We start from the raw sequence: 21,193 nt of genomic DNA, 5'->3' as shown, positions 1-21,193 counted from the left end.
CTATTGATTCCATACATGCCTCATATAAGGATACAGAAGTGATTGCTGATGACAAATTTTAATTTGATCACATCACATTTTTTGCAACACTTTAACTTAGTAACTATATTTTTGTCATTGTCATCTTTTTTTTGTTTTGCAATCGTCTGTACCTAATTACTTTAAAAAAGGACTCTCAGACATGTCATCGGTTTGTAGCCCCCTCTTTTTTTCTTTTTTTTTTTTGTTCCCTTGCTCCCTGTTTTTTAAAATCACTGGAGTTTAACCCCAGAAAAAGTCATGGACGCCATTCTCTGGTTGATCATCGGTTCATGGGTCAGAGAGTCTCCGAAACAGCATCTCTTGTTGAGTTTCTCTGTTCTACTGACATCAGTACAGCCGAAATCACAGCTTGCTCTGCATTGATACAGTCCCGGTGGTGTTGAAGGATGTTGGCTTCGAGTGTCCAAACTGGTTTACCCGCAGCACCAGTTTTGAAGTTAACCGTGGAGCGATGGCAGTAGGAGCCCTGGTGTGATGAGTGATTTGATGCTGACAGGTGGAGAGTGATCTGACCATATACCATGATACTGTTGTTCTCTCATACCACCAGGAAGTAGACTGGCATAGCCCGATGCTCTTCCTGGAAATCTTGTCTATTTAATGTAGTCATACAGTCACAGCAGTACTCCCTGATGTCAGTAACTCTAAACATTGCAGAGATGTTAGTTACAACTTCAAATCCCCCAGATCACAATGCAGCCAATCATTTCTCAAAATTGCTGTTAAACAGGACGAATCCATTGACTGTCAAATTGGCTCCATGTCGGACCTGTTGTTTTGGAGCTTGATACCACAATTAACCTTCAGATCCTTGTAAAGCTGATGCATGTAATGAATCAAACAAACACTTTCACACAGTGTCAGGTAGGTTATTTGACTTTTGTGATCAATGTAGAACAGGGGTTTTCAAAGTAGAGTCCATTTCGAAACCCCCTCAACACCCCTCCCGAAATTACTTGTTTCACTTCACTGTTTGTGTGAGGGGACCTTGACTATATTATCATCAAGAAGTTGAAGCGTTGTGCTAGATTAGTAGATTGACTGAACAGTGAAGTATTAGTACACTGTGCTTTAAGAAATGGGAATATTTTCAGTTTCTCGTAGTATAACCAGGGAGAATTGAGATGATTCTGTATGTGTGAGTGTGTGTGTGTGTTACTAATGTTCCTGATTATCTCTCCTTTCAGCTATTTGTACAAGAATGAAATCCAATCAATTGACAGACAAGCATTTAAGGGGCTTGTCTCTCTTGAGCAACTGTAAGTGACCTACTTCCTCATCCACCTTTTCCTTCTGCTCGCACCACCGCTCCTGCTCCCACTTCTCCCGCTCGCCGTCTGTACAATAAATACCCCAACACTCCCTTCCTCTGCAACAACTTCACCAGGCCTGGCAAGGTCCACATGGCAGCTAGGTCAAAGGACATAACAGTGCCGAGCATGCTACATGACGGTGTAGGCCTTACACGGGGGTCATGTCAACTCCGTCCAGTTAGTTTTCCCCTTGGCCCTCGCGCTGCCGTGTGCAATGTGCGTCGCTCTGTCCGCTTTCCCGGCCGCCCCGATGCATGCCGTGTGTGCACCCACCCTTGTATGCTGCGCTGATCCCCTTTGACCCCTTTGTGCATGAGTCGCATGTCTTGTGGTCAAGATGACAGACATGTGCGCCCCTGGCCCACGCACACACACACCCCCCTCCTCAGTGAAGTTTCAAACATGATATCCAGCCCCGTGCTGCTTGTTCAGCTCGCTGGAGCCGAGGCTTCTGCTGTAGAACAAAGCTTGGTCTGCGTCTGTCCTGCTGCTGCAGAAAGCATTCCCCTGCTCTTGATTTGCTTTAGTCTGTCATGTTTATCTGTGAGAAACTTGCACTGTGTGTAATAAGTCTGTGTAATAAAATGTACCCGCTTCCCTGTGTTGGTTCTGCGTGGCTTTCGCTAAATGAATGTCCCTCTTGGATCTTGTCACATGTGCATGTTCGACAAGGAAACTAGATGTGAAACTGTTGAATTATGTTGTTAACGTGATTTTTCAGAACAGAAGGCTGCAGGAATGACTCACTTTTTGTCGGACAACCTGAAATCACCCCGTTTCCCTTGACAAAAATCAGTCACTTCCAGAGTCCAACCCAATGTCTGTGGGAGCAAATTATCCTTTTCAGCTTGTCATAATGTTTAAAAGACAATCATGCAGAAAACAGATGGTAAACTATTTCAGCAGTGCCACAGTCCCCAAAATGTGCTAATGTAGCGGTCCCGTTGGCACACACCCCCACAATGCAAACAGAGCTTCAAACGGAGCAATGATTCTTCACACAGTCGGCTTTGCTTTTCCACAAAGTTCCTAATTTGTAGTCTTTGCAAAGTTGAGCAACAACTTAGACCACAGCAGTCCTTTGTGACGCACCAAGCAGTCCCTCGTGTTACGGAAAACGATTTTACACTAGTATGGATTAGAACATTAGCATTTCTTCTTTTTTTTTTTTTTCCTTTATTGTGATTTGACGTGCTGATTGTGGATCTAGGTGAAGTCAAAACTTCCGGTCGCTACGGCCTCCTCTGGGAACTCATTTTGACGTAAACGGGCATTTAAACAGGCGCACATCGCCACTGGGTTTGTTAGCATTTCCAGATCTTGGGAGACTATGTGAAAGCCACATGGTCACATGACTTCAGCCACGACGGAACGAAATTCCCAGCTGAGGATTTCTCACTTCTTAAGTAATAGAATGTCTCTATTGATTTCCAAGTCGTATTACCAACGACGCAACTTTATTTGGCTTTATGATAATGAAAAAAATACTTAGCAAGAGTTGTAAAAATTTAAAGTCGTTGCTTGTTTTTAAGACTCATTCTCCATTAAAATAAAATATCTGTAATCACTGCTGAGCCTTCTTTTATTTCTCGAATCCTAAACAAATGGCAAATACACTGAAGAAATCCAACGTCAGCATCAGGCTCCAGGCACAGCAGCTGTTCTCAGTTTCGTCACAGTAATCAAGGGATGCGTATGGAGATCATGAGGTTTGACTCCCATCGGGTATTCTTTATTAATTTGACATCATTTTTTGGGCAACAAATGTCAAATACTGTTCCTTTCAGGAGCTTCAAACAGCAGCCTCAGTGACCCACCAGCATTTATCTGTTTTTATCAGCATGACTGTGGTTTGTCAGGAAGCAAGTGTAATGGCATAATGACACAGGGCAGAGTGAAGATCATGGCTGAGATAATTGGCCTCCTTTCAGTTCACTGTACTTAGACAACTATAAATTCCTAAATGGGAATTAATTGTTCAGTGCGAGTGTGTATCTACATGGCCATTTGTAAATGCAACATTTGAGATGTTCTCATCAATAAAACACGGACTGCTCATGTTTGTTTTACCCTCCTTCCACATGAACGTACCAAATCGACCCTTCACGGTTGCCTTGCAGCCATCAGATTATTTACCTATTTCAGCCTCCACTCTGAGAGGCCTTTGGAATCATCCAGTATCCTTTCTGATAGATAGCAATTCATTCAAAATCTCCCCAACATTTTCAGACTGTGTAGTATCTGTCAAAAGTCAGTGCCTGGCGTCTATCTGCAACTAATCATCACCTTTCCTGAATGACTTCAGTACAGTGGTTTTTAATGCCAGTGATGGAGAAGTGAACAGGAAAGACATGTATTACTTTTACTTTTGTGATCTCATTTACCCGCCTCTTCAGGCCGGCTGGGAAAATGAAATATTCCAGTTTGAAAATGTTTATTCTGTCTCACAGGTACCTGCACTTCAACAACATTGAATCTTTGGAACCAGAATCATTCACCCATCTTCCGAAACTGGAACGACTGTAAGTCTATCGCATTGGCTGTAATATGCTGCCGTCCAGATAGCTTTTAAAGCTTGCAGCTTTCAGTAAGATGATTCCAAATTGCGTGTTGGCTCCTCAGACAAAGAGAGCTGCAAGAATAGCCTTGATCTGCAGTAAATGACTGGGAGGGCTGACTGGGAGCGCTACCGCTGCTCTGAAAGAGTGCTGCTCCAAAACGTGACACACTGAAGTAGAAAAAACAGCACTGACTCTTTCATGAAGGAACCCTTGTCGACCTTACAGCAACATTTGTGTGTCCGTTTCAGAAATGTTCTGCAGTTACACAACAATGTTTGAAATCAGGAATGTGAGAAATGCTGTTTTTTTTTTTGTTGCTTTTTTTTTTTGATGAAACCACACGCACACGTGCACAAAGAGCAATGCTCTATAAATGGTAATGATAACGAGTCCGTGGACGTTTGTATGGACAGACGACCGAGTTGGATTGCTGTTACGGTGACTGTTAACTCCAAAACTACAGCGTTCCAGAAGAATATAGACTGGGAGTCATAACACTCTGGAGGAAAACATTGTTCTTATTGTCCATCTGCTCGTGCATGTGCAGAAGAACAGTTTACTATGGCCGTGGTGTGCATGAGGAGCAGCAGCGTTACATTAAAGTTGCATCTCGGAGAGGGAAAACTTTCGGTGCATTTTCGTGAGACATTTTCCAAAGTTTCATTTTCAGGGGCTCCGAGCACCGTTGTCATGGAAACGGCCCCCCCAGAGTGAACCAAACGTTTTCCATCCACACTTGAAATCCTTTCTTTGTAAATAGAGACTTAGGAAATTTGCTTCAAACATTTTAAGCTTCAGGAAATATATACAACAAGCAACGCCAACTCCAATCAACATTCCTACTCATATTGAAATCATAGACAGACATCCAGCGGGAGCTGTAATCAGTATAACCTTTGATTTTGATCAAGAATCGCAGCAATGTTCTTCCTTAGGTATCTCACTAAATCTTTGATATGAACTTTCCTGTCGAGATGCTGACGCGATGAAACAGCTGCTTCTACAAACCCTCTCCACCAGATGTCCAAGGGATGGAGCCTTGTTAAATTCTTGCTGCGCTTGTTTATGAGCCAGTAGCTGTCCAGAATATCCCCGCTTCCCAACCCTTTAAGTGGTTCCCGCGAAAGGAGGACACCTGCACAAAAACAAAAACAAGAAATAAGGAGGAAAACGTGGGGAGGGAAAGAATTCCCAGGTGCGCGGTCTGTCGGTGTTGGGGAATATCTCCATAGTCACACAGCAAAGCAGCGTCTGTGAGAAAACGTACTTTAATGAGACAAAGAAGAATTATAAAAGCAGTGGACTGGATTTAAAGCTGGTTATTTGATAGAGAATGTTTTCCGGGGTAATGTTTTGGAAAATGATCTCACATAAACATGAAATGTTTTTGTGGCTGCCTTTGGCCAAAGAATCCAATCCTCCAGAGTGGTAGTTTGTCTGGGAATGTGATCCTATTCCTGGACCCATTTTGAAAATGATATCAACACACGGCCCATCCCCATTATATTTTTGATGAGCTCCATTGTTATCGTTAGTAAATTAATTTAAAAATGCTTTCTTTTAAGCGTTTATTTGTAGTTTTTTCTTTTATCTGGGCTACAGTGTTAATGTTAGTTTTATCAGTCATAGAAGTCCATTAATGATATCATGTGAAAATAGCCTGCCAGACCATTTGCTTTATATTTGATATAAATGTTATTTCCTCAACTGCGTGGGGGGGGGGGGGGGGGACCTTTAGTTTCTGCCGTATGGACCATTAAGTTTGCTGTTGCTCAACATGACAGAGTTTTTATTCGTTTTTCTGTGATTGTTCTACACTATCAGGAACACTGTCAGGAATCTTCATCCTCTACCATAGATAGGTTGAGAATCCCCTGAACTGCAACCCATCTGTCCATGCGAATATCTGTGTACTCGCCGTTGTTAATGTTTAAAGCGTATTGTTCTCTACATGAATTTGTGTGTGGTTTCATTTAATTCTGTTAAGCTATATTAACATTAAATAAGTGGCGCACAGGTCAGACATAATGGGTTTTTTTCTTTATCTCATTCAGGTTTTTGCACAACAACAGAATCACCAACCTCGTCCCGGGAACCTTCTCTCATCTTCAGGCCATGAAGCGACTGTAAGTGGAAAATACCCTCGTGAAACCGCTGGAACGTCTGTGCACGACTTGTATGTTTATGTGTTGCAGCTCATCCCCGTGACGCTGTGCATCAAACACGCCTGTCTATGAGAGGCCGAACAGGGTGGGGGATGATGACAAAACCAAGGAAAATAGAATTTCTGCTGTCCATGTTGCACAAAACATGCTCAGCTTTCCCTGCAACGCGAGCATATGAGCCCTCAGACACGAGGCCAACTATCACTAACACAGCTTCAAGCCTTGCAGCCAACCGACACTGAACAATAATCAGCGGTTTGGCCTGACCCTGCCTTGTTTTTCTCTGCCATGTTTCATTCATTTACCAATTCTGTGTTGCACTGAGAAAGGCTGTAAGAGAAAGTGCACTCAGCGACAGCGTTGGCTTTGCTCTTATTGTGGCGCTCGACAATTTAAGGATTTCGAAATATATCGATGATCACCTCGTTTACATGACGTGATAGCTTTTGCATCTCACTTCAGAAAAGAGTCTGCTTCAAACAAGTGGTTATGGCAGTAATGCCCACGTTGCAGAAAAATGTGTGTGTTCCCTGTTTGCTCGAAGACGGAGACAGACGCGTTGCGAAAGCATTCTGGTAGCTGTTTTCCAAAGCTGCCTTTTTACAGTGATTCCCGCTGTCGTCATGTGCACAAACAGCCAGAACAGATCCAAAGTTGTGGCATTATCACTGCCTCATTCCCTGCAGAGCGTCGTGACTGATAATGTGCTCCAGTTGTTTTGGAGTTCAGGGCTTGTTTTGCTTTCGCAGAGCGAAAGTTGTAAAAGTCCTGCCAGTGTGAGGTTAAAATCAGGACATCCTAGCATGGAAAGTGTTTTAATGTGGCTTATTCCGAACGTTCTGCCTTAGTATTTCTCCCGGTTATGAAGCCGCTTTGTCATTGTGTTGAAAACACTCCATCTCTGTATAGACGGAGGGAAACGCCACTTCACATGAATGTCCGTACCGTCGACTTTGTTAATATTTAGAACACATGTTCTCTGTGCACGTGTGTGTGCTTTCATTACAAAAACAAACAACAGCGCCAACTCATGACCTGGCATGATAACTACATCGTTTTCAGTATCTGTGCCATGTCAGTGTAAATGGACATCATTTTCAGAATGTCACTGTATGAAGACGAAACTTGATGTATTTTCAGTAAAAGGGTCTGGCTGTTTGCTGACTTGTTGCCATGAAACTTAATGCTGCAACTCTTTTTTTTACAAAGAGGTGACATTACTCAGAGTTAGGCATATGTTTAAAATTTTTTGTGACTTAGGGTTTTGACAAACCCATAGAAAAGGTTCATGAACTTTGAACTTTGCCAGAAATGTCTTGGACCTAGGAAGAAAATATATTTTAGTTTATTGAGCGAAAAAAAATAGTGAAATATCACAGGAATTTTAATTTCGGTAATTATAGGCAGAAAAGGCAAGTTTTGACTGATTGATATGTTGTTGTGTCTTCTGTCTTCATATCTGAAAAATGTAAACTTTAACGTGCATACTGGCAGAGTTCTTAGCTGCGAAATGGCTTGCTAGTATTTGGAGACACCCTGTGAGTGCGGAGTGGACCGACATTACCTCCATGTGACTGCATTTTTTTAACCTCTGACCTTTTAAACTCTGGACGGAAACAGGTTATCTTTCTAAAGTGAGCATTAGAACCAGGTTACATCTTTATCATTAGTTTTAGTTGCTTGTATTGAGGGAAGTTTTCGATGCACTTACTGTGTTTTTCAGGTTCCTTTTTAACTCATCGCTCCCTGAACCTCCTGAGACTCCCCTGCCCCTCACTCCTGTTTTCTGTAGCAGTCATCGCCATAACATCCACTCTCGGCATGATTGAAAAGCCCTTTTCTCAGTGTAATGTTCCTCCTTGTTGATAATCACAGGAGCATATCAGACAGCTGCAGCCGTACAGGCACACTTAAAATATTCCAAGCCAGACATTTATTTCTTTATTATTTTTTTTTTTAGCTGGTTTGTCAGTGAGAGCTTTGCCTCTGGTGTAAAACACTGCCAGTTAAATCTCCTGTCATAGATAATGGACACATTGTGGCCAGTTAAAGCTGGACGGAGCATCAGAAGACGGGGCCAAGCGGACAGACACTTTCCCACGGCAGGAAGAGAGCGTGTTCCAAACAGTCCGGCTGAGCCTCACTGTTTGGACTGCCTGGACGGAGCCAGGCAGAGTTTGGCAAAGCCTGACGCGTTTCAGTTCGCAGACCGCCTGAGAGAATTTACACAGCGCCGCTGCGTGCGCGACTCCACTTCCCACACATGAATGCCGTCGGGCCGCATCTGCAGACCGCGTTAGTAGGCCTCACTCTCCCTCTGCCCTGGTTTCTGTGTGTTCAGACGGCTGGATTCCAACTCGCTGAACTGTGACTGCGAGCTGCTGTGGCTGGCCGACCTGCTGAAGCAGTACGCCGAGTCGGGCAATGCCCAGGCCGCCGCCACCTGCGACTACCCCAGCCGCCTGCAGGGCAGGTCGGTGGCAACGCTCACGGCTGAGGAGCTCAACTGCGGTACGACAAGAAACACACACACACACACACACACACACGCTTTGCCTTCTCATTGACTTAATGCATTCCTAAGCCCCTCACCTTGACCTTAACCATTACAGCTAAGTATCTAACCCTGACCCTGAACTTTGACCTTAACTGCTAAATGCACTCCTTAACCCTTGAATACATGTATTACACACACACACACACACACACACACACACACACACACACACACACACACACACACACACACACACACAATCTTAGTATTTGATCATTTCTCCAAGCACAATATAATTGAATCCAGAAAACACTGAATGAATATTAGATATAGATATAGACAGTAGACAAAATAGATATAGATATAGAAAAAACAAAAGACAACACCAGTGTCAGGATTTCACCTCGGTCCTTTTGAGATAATATTCAGTGTCCACTTAAACCGAAGTAGAATAAGTTCGTTCAAACTCCACAAAATGAATCTCAGGAATGAAAGAACACCATACTGTCTGTTATATATGGAACAGACACCATTCTGTTCTATAGATTCGTTTCTGCCTGTTGTATTGGAAGCTTTGGATGTATGAAGATAACTTATGAAATGTGATGGTTACCGAGACATTTTTTCGAGAAGTGTCTTGTCCAGTCAGAGAAAACTCAGTGTCAGGTGCAATTTGAGATCTTTAAGCAGCATAAGCTGCTTAAAGATGTTTTGGAAGAAAATGTTTTGGATTAATGTTGGGTGATGATGGCTTCTTTCGGAAAGTTGATGAAAGAGGAAACTTCCTCTGGAAATGGACAAATAAATGAAGACCGGCTCATCAGTGGGGATTTGCTAAGAGATTTTTAGGTGAATTAAACTCTTAATTGACTGTGAAATGTACCTGCTTGTTTGACTCTGGAATCACAACCACTCAATATTTTATTGCAAAAGAAAGTTTCTAAATTGAGAGCAAAAGACTGACTTTTTTACCAAAAAAACATTTCCTCCAAACTGATTCCATGAATGACAACGTCCAAAATATGGGTTTATTCCACTGCTTCACCTTCCACAAAGGTTTTACCAACTGTGACCTGAAATCAGCTGACACTAGAGTTCCTCTTTCCCTAATAGGAAGAATTGACTCTCCTGAAATCAGTGTGTCTAATAAGAAGTTGAGCCGACCGCAGCTTAATTTCATATTCTCTGATTATTTTCTTTGAGTGACAGATTTTGATTGAACCATCATTTGTCAGCCCAGCTTGAGCTGAAGTATACGGGCAGTTTGAAGAAAGCTCACATTTCCCCGTGACTCTGTCTGGTTTTGTTTTTTTTTTTTGTTTTAAATAGGTAATTTGCTCCAGCAGCAGTAAATCCAGCTGTCTTCCCTCTGCGTTTCCTCCAGCTCCCGCTAAACGCCGGGCGGCTGGCGGCGAGCTTTATTGTAACTCAACCACACTTAAATCACGGCAGCTAATTTGATGGCCCCAACTTGCCCATTCTTGCCCCCCACCCCACTCGTCTGCATAGCAAGGCACCGGGGGAAAGAATGTCTGCTCACGCCTCCCTCTCCTCCCCCCATTTCTCCCTTCAAGCAGGGTGGAACAATGCGCGGCGGGTTGAGCAGCTGTCAAAACAGTCGATCCTCCTTGAGATGAAGTGCCACCTCCCTGCACAAGTGGTATCTGATGAGCCGAGCCTCCCCCCGGACGGGTTTTCATGTAGGGTGGCTGCATAGAAACAGGATCCGTGTCAAAGCCAGTGAAAAGAGGTCAAGTTCTGCAGCTTTTCAGCAGCTTAGTTTAGGCTGACTCATTCATTAACACCCAGGCACTGCTTTTTAGGTTTATAGCATTGAAAATGTTCACAGATTCTCACAGCGTCACTCTGTGACCTTCGGACGGGACAGGTAGATTCTCCTCTGACCCCATCGTGAAATCAGACGAGGACTCTGTCTGAGCAGAGCTGTTTGAAGCCGCTCTTGAGAAATCTGCCTCCCATATGGACTCTGTGTTGGGCAGAGTGTGAGCTGCATGCTGACAGGTGAAGCTGGGACTTCCCCTCTTTTTTTTTTTTTTGCCCAGTGCTTTTCAAGACATCCACATTTGTTTGTGTTTTCTGAAGTCAGGAAGCCCTGCCAGATAGAAGAGTCTTCTACTAATCCCCTCTGTTTATGGATCGTTGGAGTAAGAGCACATGTGCAGTTAACTAGAGAGGATTAAGGAACGTTGATTCAGCAGGCAGGCTAATTGGTGTCTGTGACAAATCACACACGAGTAAAGTGAGCTGCATTGCTTTCTTTTTGTTATGTCTTCCAGAGGTGCCCAGGATCACGACCGAGCCCCACGATGTTGACGTCACGTCAGGAAACACCGTCTATTTCACCTGCAGGGCCGAAGGGAACCCTAAACCACAGATTATCTGGCTCAGGAACAAGTAAGTGACGCTGCTTTTGGAGAAGCAGCGTAGACGTAATGAAAGACTGGATCCCTGAAGGCAAAGCGCTGCTGGTAAATTCAGAACTGCCTCAGTGAGTTTCATTTTAAAGACGACTGCACTCAGTGTGGCATGTTTTCATGTTTTAAAGCACAGTTTGTTAGTGTGAATGAAACAGTGTGATTCTTTTCTAATTTGGTTAAAAACATTGTTTTTTTTTATTTTTCTCAATGGATTTATTCCCAAAACCAAAAAACTTTATACGCTGAAGCTAAAGCTTATTTTTGGTTTCCCTGTACAATCCATGGAAATAAAAGAGAATTTTTCAAAACCAAAATAAAGATTAAATAGCATTGAATCCTTTCACCGTTATTGTCACATTTCAAGATTTTTGTCAAGCTCAACTAAAAACTACAGTATTCAAGAAAACAATATAGCAACTTAACTGGATGTTTCTTTGTTCATTTTGGACTTATTTTTCAAAGGAAGTTCACATCGTCGACTCATTCAAGCTAATATGCGTAGCTATTTGCAGCAAAACATTAAACTGACACAATTTGAATGAATCCAGCTAATTTGCAGATACTGTATTGTCAAGACTTTAAGTCATACCCTTTTTTTAACAAGATTTATTGATATATTTCTTGTTGCCATTCCAGTTTGCAGTGCAACTGCAGAACAATAACTAGATTCTTACCAGTGACTGTTGAATTTTGGAAAGTTGCAGGAAGTAGCTGGATTTGTCTGTGCTTTGCAGCAACGCCCTCAACATGCGTGACGACAGTCGCCTGAACCTGCTGGAAGACGGGACGCTGATGATCCAGGACACCCGGGAAACGGACCAGGGAGTCTACCAGTGCATGGCTAAAAACGTGGCTGGAGAGGTCAAGACCTCAGAGGTCACGCTGCGGTATTTTGGAGCCCCTGGTGAGTGGCTACTTTTCAAGTTTTTGTTTGTTTTTTTTTTTACTCATAAGCAACTTTATACTGCTTATAATGCACAGTGTACATAGATGGGAGGTTCTTTAATCTACTTCATTCCTACATTTATTGGGACTATGAGGCCCTCCTCTGTGTTGACGTAAGGAGACTGAAGCAATGTGCGGGCCACTGCGAGCGGCACTGAAGCTACATTCACAGTTCAGTAGGTCAAATAACTAGGATGTCCCACTGAGCTGTGAGCAAAGCCCGCTGCCTTTCATCTGAACTTTTCCTTTCTGTGCGCAGACACACAAGTACATTCTGTCCTCTGTCTCTGTTGCTCTTTCTCCCGCCGCTCGGCCTGACCCATGCACATACACAGCAGACCATCATCAATCAGTCATAGCGCTAATCGCTGTCACTGTGGGAGATTAGCGTGGCCGTACGTCGGTGCCCTCGAGGTCACAGACAGTTTCTGAAAGCAGATGTTGTGTATTTCCTGCCTCAGTGTGACTGTAGACCTCCGATTCCTTGTGTTGCGCATATTTCCACCAAATCCACAGAATTCACTCTCCAGATATGGCCGCCTCTAGGGAAGCGGTTCAGCAGTAGTCAGAGTGTTGCCGATTGGATCACGCTTCATTCATTCATTCGTTCGTTCAATGTCTTCTTGCAGCACGGCCGAGTTTTGTCATCCAGCCCCAGAACACGGAGGTCCTGGTGGGGGAGAGTGTGACCCTGGAGTGCAGCGCCACAGGTCAGCCACAGCCCAGAATCTCCTGGACCAAGGGCGACCGGACGCCGCTGCCCAACGACATCCGCATCAACATCACGCCGTCAGGAGGGCTCTACATCCAGAACGTGGTCCAGGCTGATGGGGGACAGTACACGTGTTTTGCCTCCAACAACGTGGACACCATACACTCTGCCGCTTATATCATCGTGCAAGGTGTGTAATTTAACACTCTGGTGATAATTTCCTCGTTCAGGAGACCTCTGATCGTTCAGCGACAGTGGAGATGAGTCCTCTAAGCTCTAGCTTCACCTGCTATGCCCATGATTCTTTGCACATACCTCTACACAAGAGCTTTTTCAAGAAATGCTTTTGTTGACAGATGCATCTTTAGTTGAACTGATTTCAGCAAAAAAATAAAGGAAAAAGACATTTCTCAGCCAGCTGCTTGAGGAGTCCTCGCATTCAGCTCAACAAAAACAGGCTGTAAAGAATGTCATCAGAACTGCCAAATTCTGCAGAAACTGTGAGAAAAAAGGCCAAAAAGGTAAAAAAGATGGAATCATTGTGTGAAAGTGAGGAGTGTATTGACCCTATAAAAGCTATAAGACAAAACCAGTCGCACGCTCTTCTGATTGGGGACAAGTCAGAATCGGAAGGACTGAAAACTTCACTGTGGCCGACACAACAGGGCCGACTGGGATGCTACCCACAGTTTTGTCTACACATCCCAACAACATGAGCATCGTCATTCACGCTTCGAGATAGTGCGGCGCAAGACTCGCTTCTGAGGTCCTGAAAAAGAACTTTTACCAGCTTATGGAGAAACTGAAGGACTCTGAGTCACATGATGTTTTCATTTCATCCACTGTAGTTTTACAACTCCTCTAAAACAGTGATGACCCTCAGCCACTTATCTGTATTTCCTTCTGCTTCCAGCGATCCCTCAGTTTACTAACACACCTCAGGACCAGTCGGTGCTGGAGGGTCACACGGTGGACTTCCCCTGCGAGGCGACCGGTTACCCTCAGCCGGTGATCGCCTGGACCCGAGGCGGCAGCCCGCTACCTCTGGACCGCCGCCACGTGGTCCTGTCCACCGGGACCCTGCGCATCGCGCGGGTGGCGGCCCACGACGAGGGCCAGTACGAGTGTCAGGCGGTCAGCCCCGTGGGGACCGTGCACACTGCTGTGCAGCTCAGCATCCAGCAGAGAGGTGAGTGAGTCTTTCAAGTTTCACGTTTTTGTCACGCATGTGACATTCAGGACTGAATTCAGATGATTTGTCTGATCTGGTCCGCCTGGCTCGTCTGACCGAACACATTCAATCTGCTCACTTTAAAAAAACAGATACACAGTTTATCTTTCAAGCTGTAATTGACTCCTCTCTCTAGTGTCACGTCATGTGTTTTTCATCCTGAATCCAACTGAATGAAGTTCAGTTTTATTGATATTTAGATTGTTTATTGAAGTTAATGCAAAAAAGGTTTTTTTCTGTTTATTGGGCCGTGTATTTTTATGGATGCACGTATCTCGAAGTTATTCGTTGAAAGGTTCTTGACGTTCTAATAGCTGTGGATTTCAAGGACGAGTAAGGTGGCCGGTTTGAGCCAAAAGGAGGGCAAGTGCAAGTTAAAAAGGCAGTCATTACAGGCGAGGTATGCAGAAGATCGTCTCTCACTGCAGTTCAAGACCACACCGGTTGTAACTATTCTCGTTAAACAGCAGGAAGCGGCAGCAGGCGGTGGCGAGCTACATTTACCTCTAAATCCTGGAACGTCATCATGTAATCTAATGGACTTTTCCTTTTTCGATGACTTCTTCCTGCCGTTCTTCGCACACAGCTCAAATTGCTTCATAGGTCGAGTTGACCGGTCCGGTCAGTCAGGGAAGCTCAGGCATGTTCTCAGAGACGGTGTTTCCCTCTCTGCAGCGATTCTGAGGTAACGCACTTGTGTTTATTTGAGAAAGTGGTGCAAGCTGTTAAAGTTTGAGCCAAGACACAGAAGCTGCTCTCATGTCAGTCGTATCAGTGCTTATCTGGTTTGTCTGTAAACATTTCTGTGTAAGAACTCTTATCTAGATGTTTTGACTGCTCAGTACAGAGTTTCTCCATGTCAGCAATTTAGAGTACTTCTGGAATAAAGCTGTTTGGCTTTTTCTCTTGACACACTGGGTCACCAGTGCACGGTGGGCTGTTTTAAACGGATTACATCCATCCAAATCTTGCCATGACCTTCTGTCATGATTGGCAAAACGGTCAAGGTTTGTGCGATCGTGAAAAGCACAGTCGGACTGTTGATTCAGGAAAAATATTCTATAAGTAGATGTTACTGTCAGCTGTTGTCAGCAGGTTAATGTGCGACGACTCTTCTCTTTCACATGAGAGTGAGTTCACTGTCCTCACTTGACCTCGGCAGCCACCAGATACGATCCTGTGGAGAATCTTTGGGATGTGTCGGAACAAGAGATTGACTCAGATGATGCCCAGAGGTGAAAGGTGCTGTGTAAATGAAGCAGCAGTCACCCAGGCACAGGTTTCTCGGGTGATTGTCTTCCTGTGCCAACATCAGAGGGTTGATTCTCAGCTCAGTCTCATGAATCCTCTGGCAGCAGCTGCGGTAGATAACTCCAAAATCCCTTTTGGGAGAATCTCTAACAAGCAGGGTATAACTTGAAAAATGGTGTTGAAAGCTTTTTTTTTCTTTCTTGCATGTACTCAATTTTATTTTATGTGTGTGTGTGTTTAGGTAAAATTACAGGCTTTGTGTAGCACAGGAAGACATGGCAGCCTGTAATCCTGAGATGACACCATGTCTTTCCATGCAGTAATGGCTGTTAACATGACTCAAAGTACACGTTGCATAATGGAGCCGCACTGTAAAAGCACAGTGTAAGCAGCTAGCCCCGGTGGCAGTGTGTGACAGCTGTCCCACGATAAAGAGAGGAACTCGCAAAGGAGAAAGTGATTTTTTTTTTCCCCCTTCCCATGTGCATTCATTCTCTCATGACTCCTGCGTCCTGATTGGCTGTAATTTAAGGGCAGATAGCTCGACTCAGACTACGAAGCTACCTGCAGCTCCACTTTGTGCTGGAAGACGTTTGGGATTTTCCCGTTGCTCGCTCAAACCTGGGAGGAGTTGTCATGTTTGGACAAATGTTTTGGAGAAATTGCCCTTAGAAAATGGGAGAAGGTGCAAACTCCACACAGAAGGCCTCCGGTAATGGAGTCAAACTGGGGATGTGCTCACCAGGGTCACCATACTGGATCATGTTCTCCAAACTTCCCCCTCAGAGGGATTCCAGCTCCGACCTTCCCCTCACGAGCTCGCTGGCAGCAGACGCAGTCTCAAATGAGTAAATAAATATTCTCGGCACCGTATTTAAAGCGTTTGTTACTCAGAAAATATTTGGAGCTCTAAAAAGAGCAAGTTTTAATCAGTAAATCAACTTATATTAAATTTGTCATCTTGAACCAAACACTTGGGTTTCAGGCTTTTTGGTGCAATGATGTAACTAAGTTGATTAAAACCAAACTGATTAGTATCATACTTGTTATTTATTTATTTATTTTTAAAGCAACATGACACACTGCTATAAACAGAAATGACGAGAGCCTTTGGGGAGCCAGATTTTTAACAAAATGCCGCAGTGACTCACTCTGGCAATGCGAAGCAGTGTGTGCTCCTCTTTTAGCGCCGTTTGTTTTCTTTTTGAGTCCGTATGGAAATGCGCTCCTTTCAGTTAATCTAAAGAGCCGGCGTGATAAAAGTGTGCGCGTGTGTGTGCCTTCATGCATACATGAGGGTGATTGATGTTTTTGCATCTCTCTGTTTGAGGAACAGAAAAAAAAAAAGCAAGCGTCCAGGCCTTGTGTTTGCTCTGTGAGACGCGGGACAATAAAAATGATCAGACGAGCCTCAAATGTTTCTTGCCTGCTGTGATTTGATTGTACAGTACTTTGAGCGCCGCTTTCGTAATCATTAACATGTGTGTGTATGTGTGTGTATGTTTTAACTCATTCAGTAACGCCTGTTTTCACAAATGCTCCAAGGGACCTGACAGTGGAGTCTGGCCAGGACGTCCAGATTCCCTGCAGCGCTCAAGGCCAGCCTCAGCCCGTCCTCACCTGGAACAAGGTTAGACGCCCAGACTCTCCGTGACGGAGGGAGCGTCGCGGCAACGTGTCCGGCTTTTAGGACGAGTTGGACGAGAGCCGGAGTTCGTACGATGTAGTGATCTTTTCCCGCCTGCTTCCCCTCAGGACGGCGTCCAGGTGACGGAAAGCGGAAAGTTCCACATCAGCCCCGAGGGTTACCTCGAGGTGAAAGATGTGGGCACCGCGGATGCCGGGCGCTATGAGTGCGTCGCCCGCAACCCCATCGGGTACCAGGTGGCGAGCATGGTGCTCACCGTCACAGGTGAGACGAGTACGAACTCTACAAACGTCACGTTATCAGAAGAAATTTACAAATAGCCACGAAAAAGACGATAACATTTCAATGAAGTAAATCATTCTAGAAATGTTCTATTCCCACAGGTATAATTATTAAATATACTCTAGCAAATTATAGAGGAACATTAAAATACATTAAGATGTATTCATGAGGGGTTGTATATACTGTAGTATTCATGATTCCCTCGTCAGCCTGTGAATCCTACTCTTCTGGTCTCCTCTCGGTCTCGAGTCGGCCAGTAACTGCACAGCGATCCCTCTCCTCTGCGCTCTTCGCCGTGTGTGTTGCTGTTTCCCGCTGAGATGCCTGCGGTCAGACCGCCGCACTCCGCCCGGCGAACCGTGCACTCGATCACGGAGCTGGGTTGTTGTTGGACTCCCTCCGCGCTCACGTCACCATCTCGCTGTTTACAGTGGCGCACCGGGACGGACGGAGCACGTGCCAGAAATGTGCTCGAGGGAATCTGAAGTTACACGCAGGAATCGAATAAAAGCAAAGAGCCTTAGTTAACAGAAACCACCAATTAGAGCTGTGAATATCTCAGTGTAGGTCACAGAAAGGAGGAAAACATCACAGAACACTCTATGCTTCATGTTTTTTTTGTTCTTAACCGTGTGCAGCTGCGCTTCCGAACTTCAGTTTTATGAGATTTGGTGTGTGTGTGTGTGTGTGTGTGTGTTTATCAGTTCCTGCAGTCAGCAGAGAGGGAGACACCTTCGTGAGCACGTCCATCGAGCAGGCCATCCGAAACGTGGACAGTGCAATCGAGTCCACGAGGAGACGTCTTTTCGATGGGTAGGACGCACGAACTCACATAATAAACAAACGTGTGTGGTGTGAAGGAAGAGGGGATTCTTATTTCACGTAATATTCACACTGCAGTACCAAATGGAGAAATTGAAGGATATTCACAAACGTGCATTGGAAACATGCGAACCCCCACAAAAACGCTTCCAAGCCCGGCCTCGATCAGCGGATGTTTCTGCTGTGAGGGGAAAGTGCTAACCGCTACCCTACCATCTGTCCATCCATGAATACGTCTCACAGGAAATGTGACATAAACTACAGTTTTGTTTCATGAAGCAGAACTATACATAAACTTGTCTCTGTTTGAAGTTTAATGTTGTTTTGTTTTTGGTGTACAAAGGTCCTAACGACTCTTTTGACCCCAAAACATGTGATTTCAACCAAAACTCTCCTTGGTTCTCTATTGGCTGCTTCCATATAAGTCCCCATGAATGTTTTTGCAAGCAGGTTTAGGCCCTCATCAATGTAGAAAATCAATCACAGCCAACCTTGTCCTGGGACTTTACAGTAATTTCCTTACCTCAGTCTGACCTTTAAACATGTCTTCATTGATATATTTCAATAATCTTTCTTCGTCAGTGCAATCATGTTGATTGATGTCCCTACCACACACTCACACACACATGCAGTGACACTCAGGTCTTTGCAATCAAGTACATGAAATGATTCAATCAGAGAGCATTGTTGTTCACCCTGTGTGAGCTCACATAATAGCTAACATGTGGCTCCGGGCTTCATTTAAAATCGCAGGGCACATCCAGATTGTGCGTAATACTTGAACATCCCGCAGTGCACGTTGACGTGCGCTCGAGGCCTCCAGGGCTTTTGTGCAACTTGTTTTGTTCTGTAATCACTTCACACAGATGGAGGCTCATATAAACGCCGGAGTCAGAAATAGATCGCTGTTCGTCTCAGGGCCGAGTTTCACTGCAACCGTTCCAAGTGAAGATGCGAGACTTTTATTGCATTTTGGGGGTTCAAAAAGGAAACGTCATCTTTCGTGAAAACTGAGGAAAGCATAACTTTTCGGAAACGTTTCAACTCCGCCTCCATGGAAACAGAGGAGGATGCAGGTTCTGAAACACTGCTACTGCACATGTGTAGCATGTGCAGATTAACAATGATGAGAAAACAGACTTTTGTATTGTGGTTGTTTATAGCGCATTGTTGTTAGTGCACACGTGTGTGGTTTCACTACGAAAACAACTAATAGAGCGTTTTCGAAATGTTGCCATGTGAACTATTTATTTATTATTTATCTATCTATTTATTTCCTCCTGAAGCAACGTTTAAACATCACCTCAAATAAATTTTGCAACATATCTAATGATATAGCGTTCATATCATTGCACAGGTACACTACACACTGAAAGTCACATTTACCTTCATGTGGATCAGTGGAAATACATCAATATCTATAGCACCACTTCGTTTTTGGCTTCATCATTTCATTGTTATGCTTTTCTTGAATGGAAACAGGAAAACATTGCACTTTCCAGTTGGTTGTTCTCGTGCAAACAGGGCCGAAGATGAGAGGATGAAATTTTTCTGTCCAAAAGTCAAATGTGAATTCAATATAACACTTTGTGTTACGTTCGCTCGCTGTGATTTCTGCCAGCAGCTGCTTGTAAACACGCTCTGTGTGTTGGTTCTCTGGTTCCACACATCGAAAAATAAACTGCATCACAGCCAATGATGAGTAAACTTTACAAATAAACAGCAGATTATGGGAATTTCAAAGCGTGTGAGTCAGCATACGGTGCGGGGCGTTATTGGAATATTGCGTTTGGTGCAGACTCAGCCCAGAGTTTGAAGCTTTTGGGGGCAGAAGACAGAATACAAATAGATTGTCTCACAGCATCTTGGCGCATGACTTGGATTTTGTAAGTTTCGAGTCAGAGGCTCGAGGGCGGGACGGCTGTCAGGCTGTCAGACATCAGGCCCACCATGTAGCTGCTGTCAGTCCACAACTCAACTGTAACTCCAAGAAAGAATGCTTCATTCAAAAACAAGTCAGCCTGGCTCATCCTGGCAGTACCAGTAGGTGCCGAGCAGCTTCTCCCTCTGCTGCTTGCTTGTCTTAACTCTGACTCACACATTTACATTCTTATTCTATCTATATAGAGGCGATGACAGAGATAATGGTGTCTCCTGGTTATTCGGCGCAGTTTTCCTCCCAGTCGCTCTCTTGCCGGTGCGTTCAGGGAGCTCTCGGAGGCTCCCATCCTGCTGAATGATGTGGTTAACAGTCGTGCTTTTCTTGGCATGCACACACCTCCACTCTGCCCACACAGGCACGCACACACAGGAGAAAAATTGCCACACAAACGCACGGTTGCTAACCTCAATTGAGGCCAGGGGATTTCCAAGTTTTGTTGTTCTTTTCTTTTTGTTTTTGTTTTTTTTTTTTTTACATTAATGGTGATCACACAATTAGACTCAGCTTCTTCTCTCGGGAGAGGAAGAACAACGTCTTAAGTGCTGTTTGCTGACAGAAGCAGCTGTTCATTACTGAGACTCGCCAGCTTTTTGCAAGTGATCACGAGTTAAGTGGAATTAAAGCAGCCTTTTCTCGCGCAGTCCACGAAATCGCAGCATTGATGAGTCTTGGCAGGACCTCTTTCACATTTGTCAGCAGACGGAGGAAGATAAATGGGATTATTAGCACCAGCAGTCCATGTAAAACCCCGTTGCACCTGTTTTCTTCCTGCACGGGGTCAGGAGGGCCTGGATCCTGAGCCTGTCTTAACATCCCAATATGTATCCTGCAGATGATGAACTTTAAGTTTCCAGTCAATCCTCCTTGAAAACTCATCTTAAAATCACATTAGAACTCATTAGAATATGCAGAGGAATCTCAAAAAACGTCTTGTTGACAGCAGTGATGTGGCTAAAACTGATTGAACTACTTATAAAGGAATAAAATGTCTGCAGTTATTAACTGCAGGTTGTTCTGCAAACTTTATAACATCTGTGATTGTAATTTTGAAGGTAGAATCTGTCCAAGGTGGATTTTATTTGCTGAAGATTGGGGGGAAAAAAGTCTGGTTTAAACAGTTAAATATTAAATGAAAAACTGGAATGCATCATAATTTATTTCAGTCTATAATAAAAACTCAAATTAAGAGTCTAGACTAAAAGTCTGAACTTGTTCTTCGTCATTCCACAGTTCATTTAGTTTCATCCCAAATCAACTGTCTCGCCAGCACTTCTTCAAATAAAAGACTGAAGCATCGGAAGAGAATTATTCCCTGTATTTTGCTCATATGATGCACATGTTTTG

General features: G+C 44.2%; 1 protein-coding gene across 1 annotated transcript in view; it reads left to right on the top strand.

Moving 5' to 3' along the window:
• The window catches only part of pxdn (peroxidasin), a 55,717-nt gene that overhangs the window by 21,629 nt on the left and 12,895 nt on the right, over positions 1 to 21,193 (top strand). The window contains exons 4-14 of the mRNA XM_030117121.1: positions 1,230 to 1,301; positions 3,806 to 3,877; positions 5,971 to 6,042; positions 8,423 to 8,592; positions 10,876 to 10,993; positions 11,751 to 11,920; positions 12,591 to 12,863; positions 13,587 to 13,862; positions 16,673 to 16,785; positions 16,911 to 17,067; positions 17,790 to 17,898. Coding sequence (XP_029972981.1) covers positions 1,230 to 1,301; positions 3,806 to 3,877; positions 5,971 to 6,042; positions 8,423 to 8,592; positions 10,876 to 10,993; positions 11,751 to 11,920; positions 12,591 to 12,863; positions 13,587 to 13,862; positions 16,673 to 16,785; positions 16,911 to 17,067; positions 17,790 to 17,898 — 1,602 coding nt within the window. The remainder of the gene's footprint in view (positions 1 to 1,229; positions 1,302 to 3,805; positions 3,878 to 5,970; positions 6,043 to 8,422; positions 8,593 to 10,875; positions 10,994 to 11,750; positions 11,921 to 12,590; positions 12,864 to 13,586; positions 13,863 to 16,672; positions 16,786 to 16,910; positions 17,068 to 17,789; positions 17,899 to 21,193) is intronic.

Source organism: Salarias fasciatus, chromosome 19 (assembly GCF_902148845.1).
Source record: "Salarias fasciatus chromosome 19, fSalaFa1.1, whole genome shotgun sequence".
Taxonomy (NCBI): Eukaryota; Metazoa; Chordata; class Actinopteri; order Blenniiformes; family Blenniidae; genus Salarias; species Salarias fasciatus.
The sequence above is the reverse complement of the archived record's forward strand: the minus strand, read 5'-3'. Positions and strand labels throughout refer to the sequence as shown.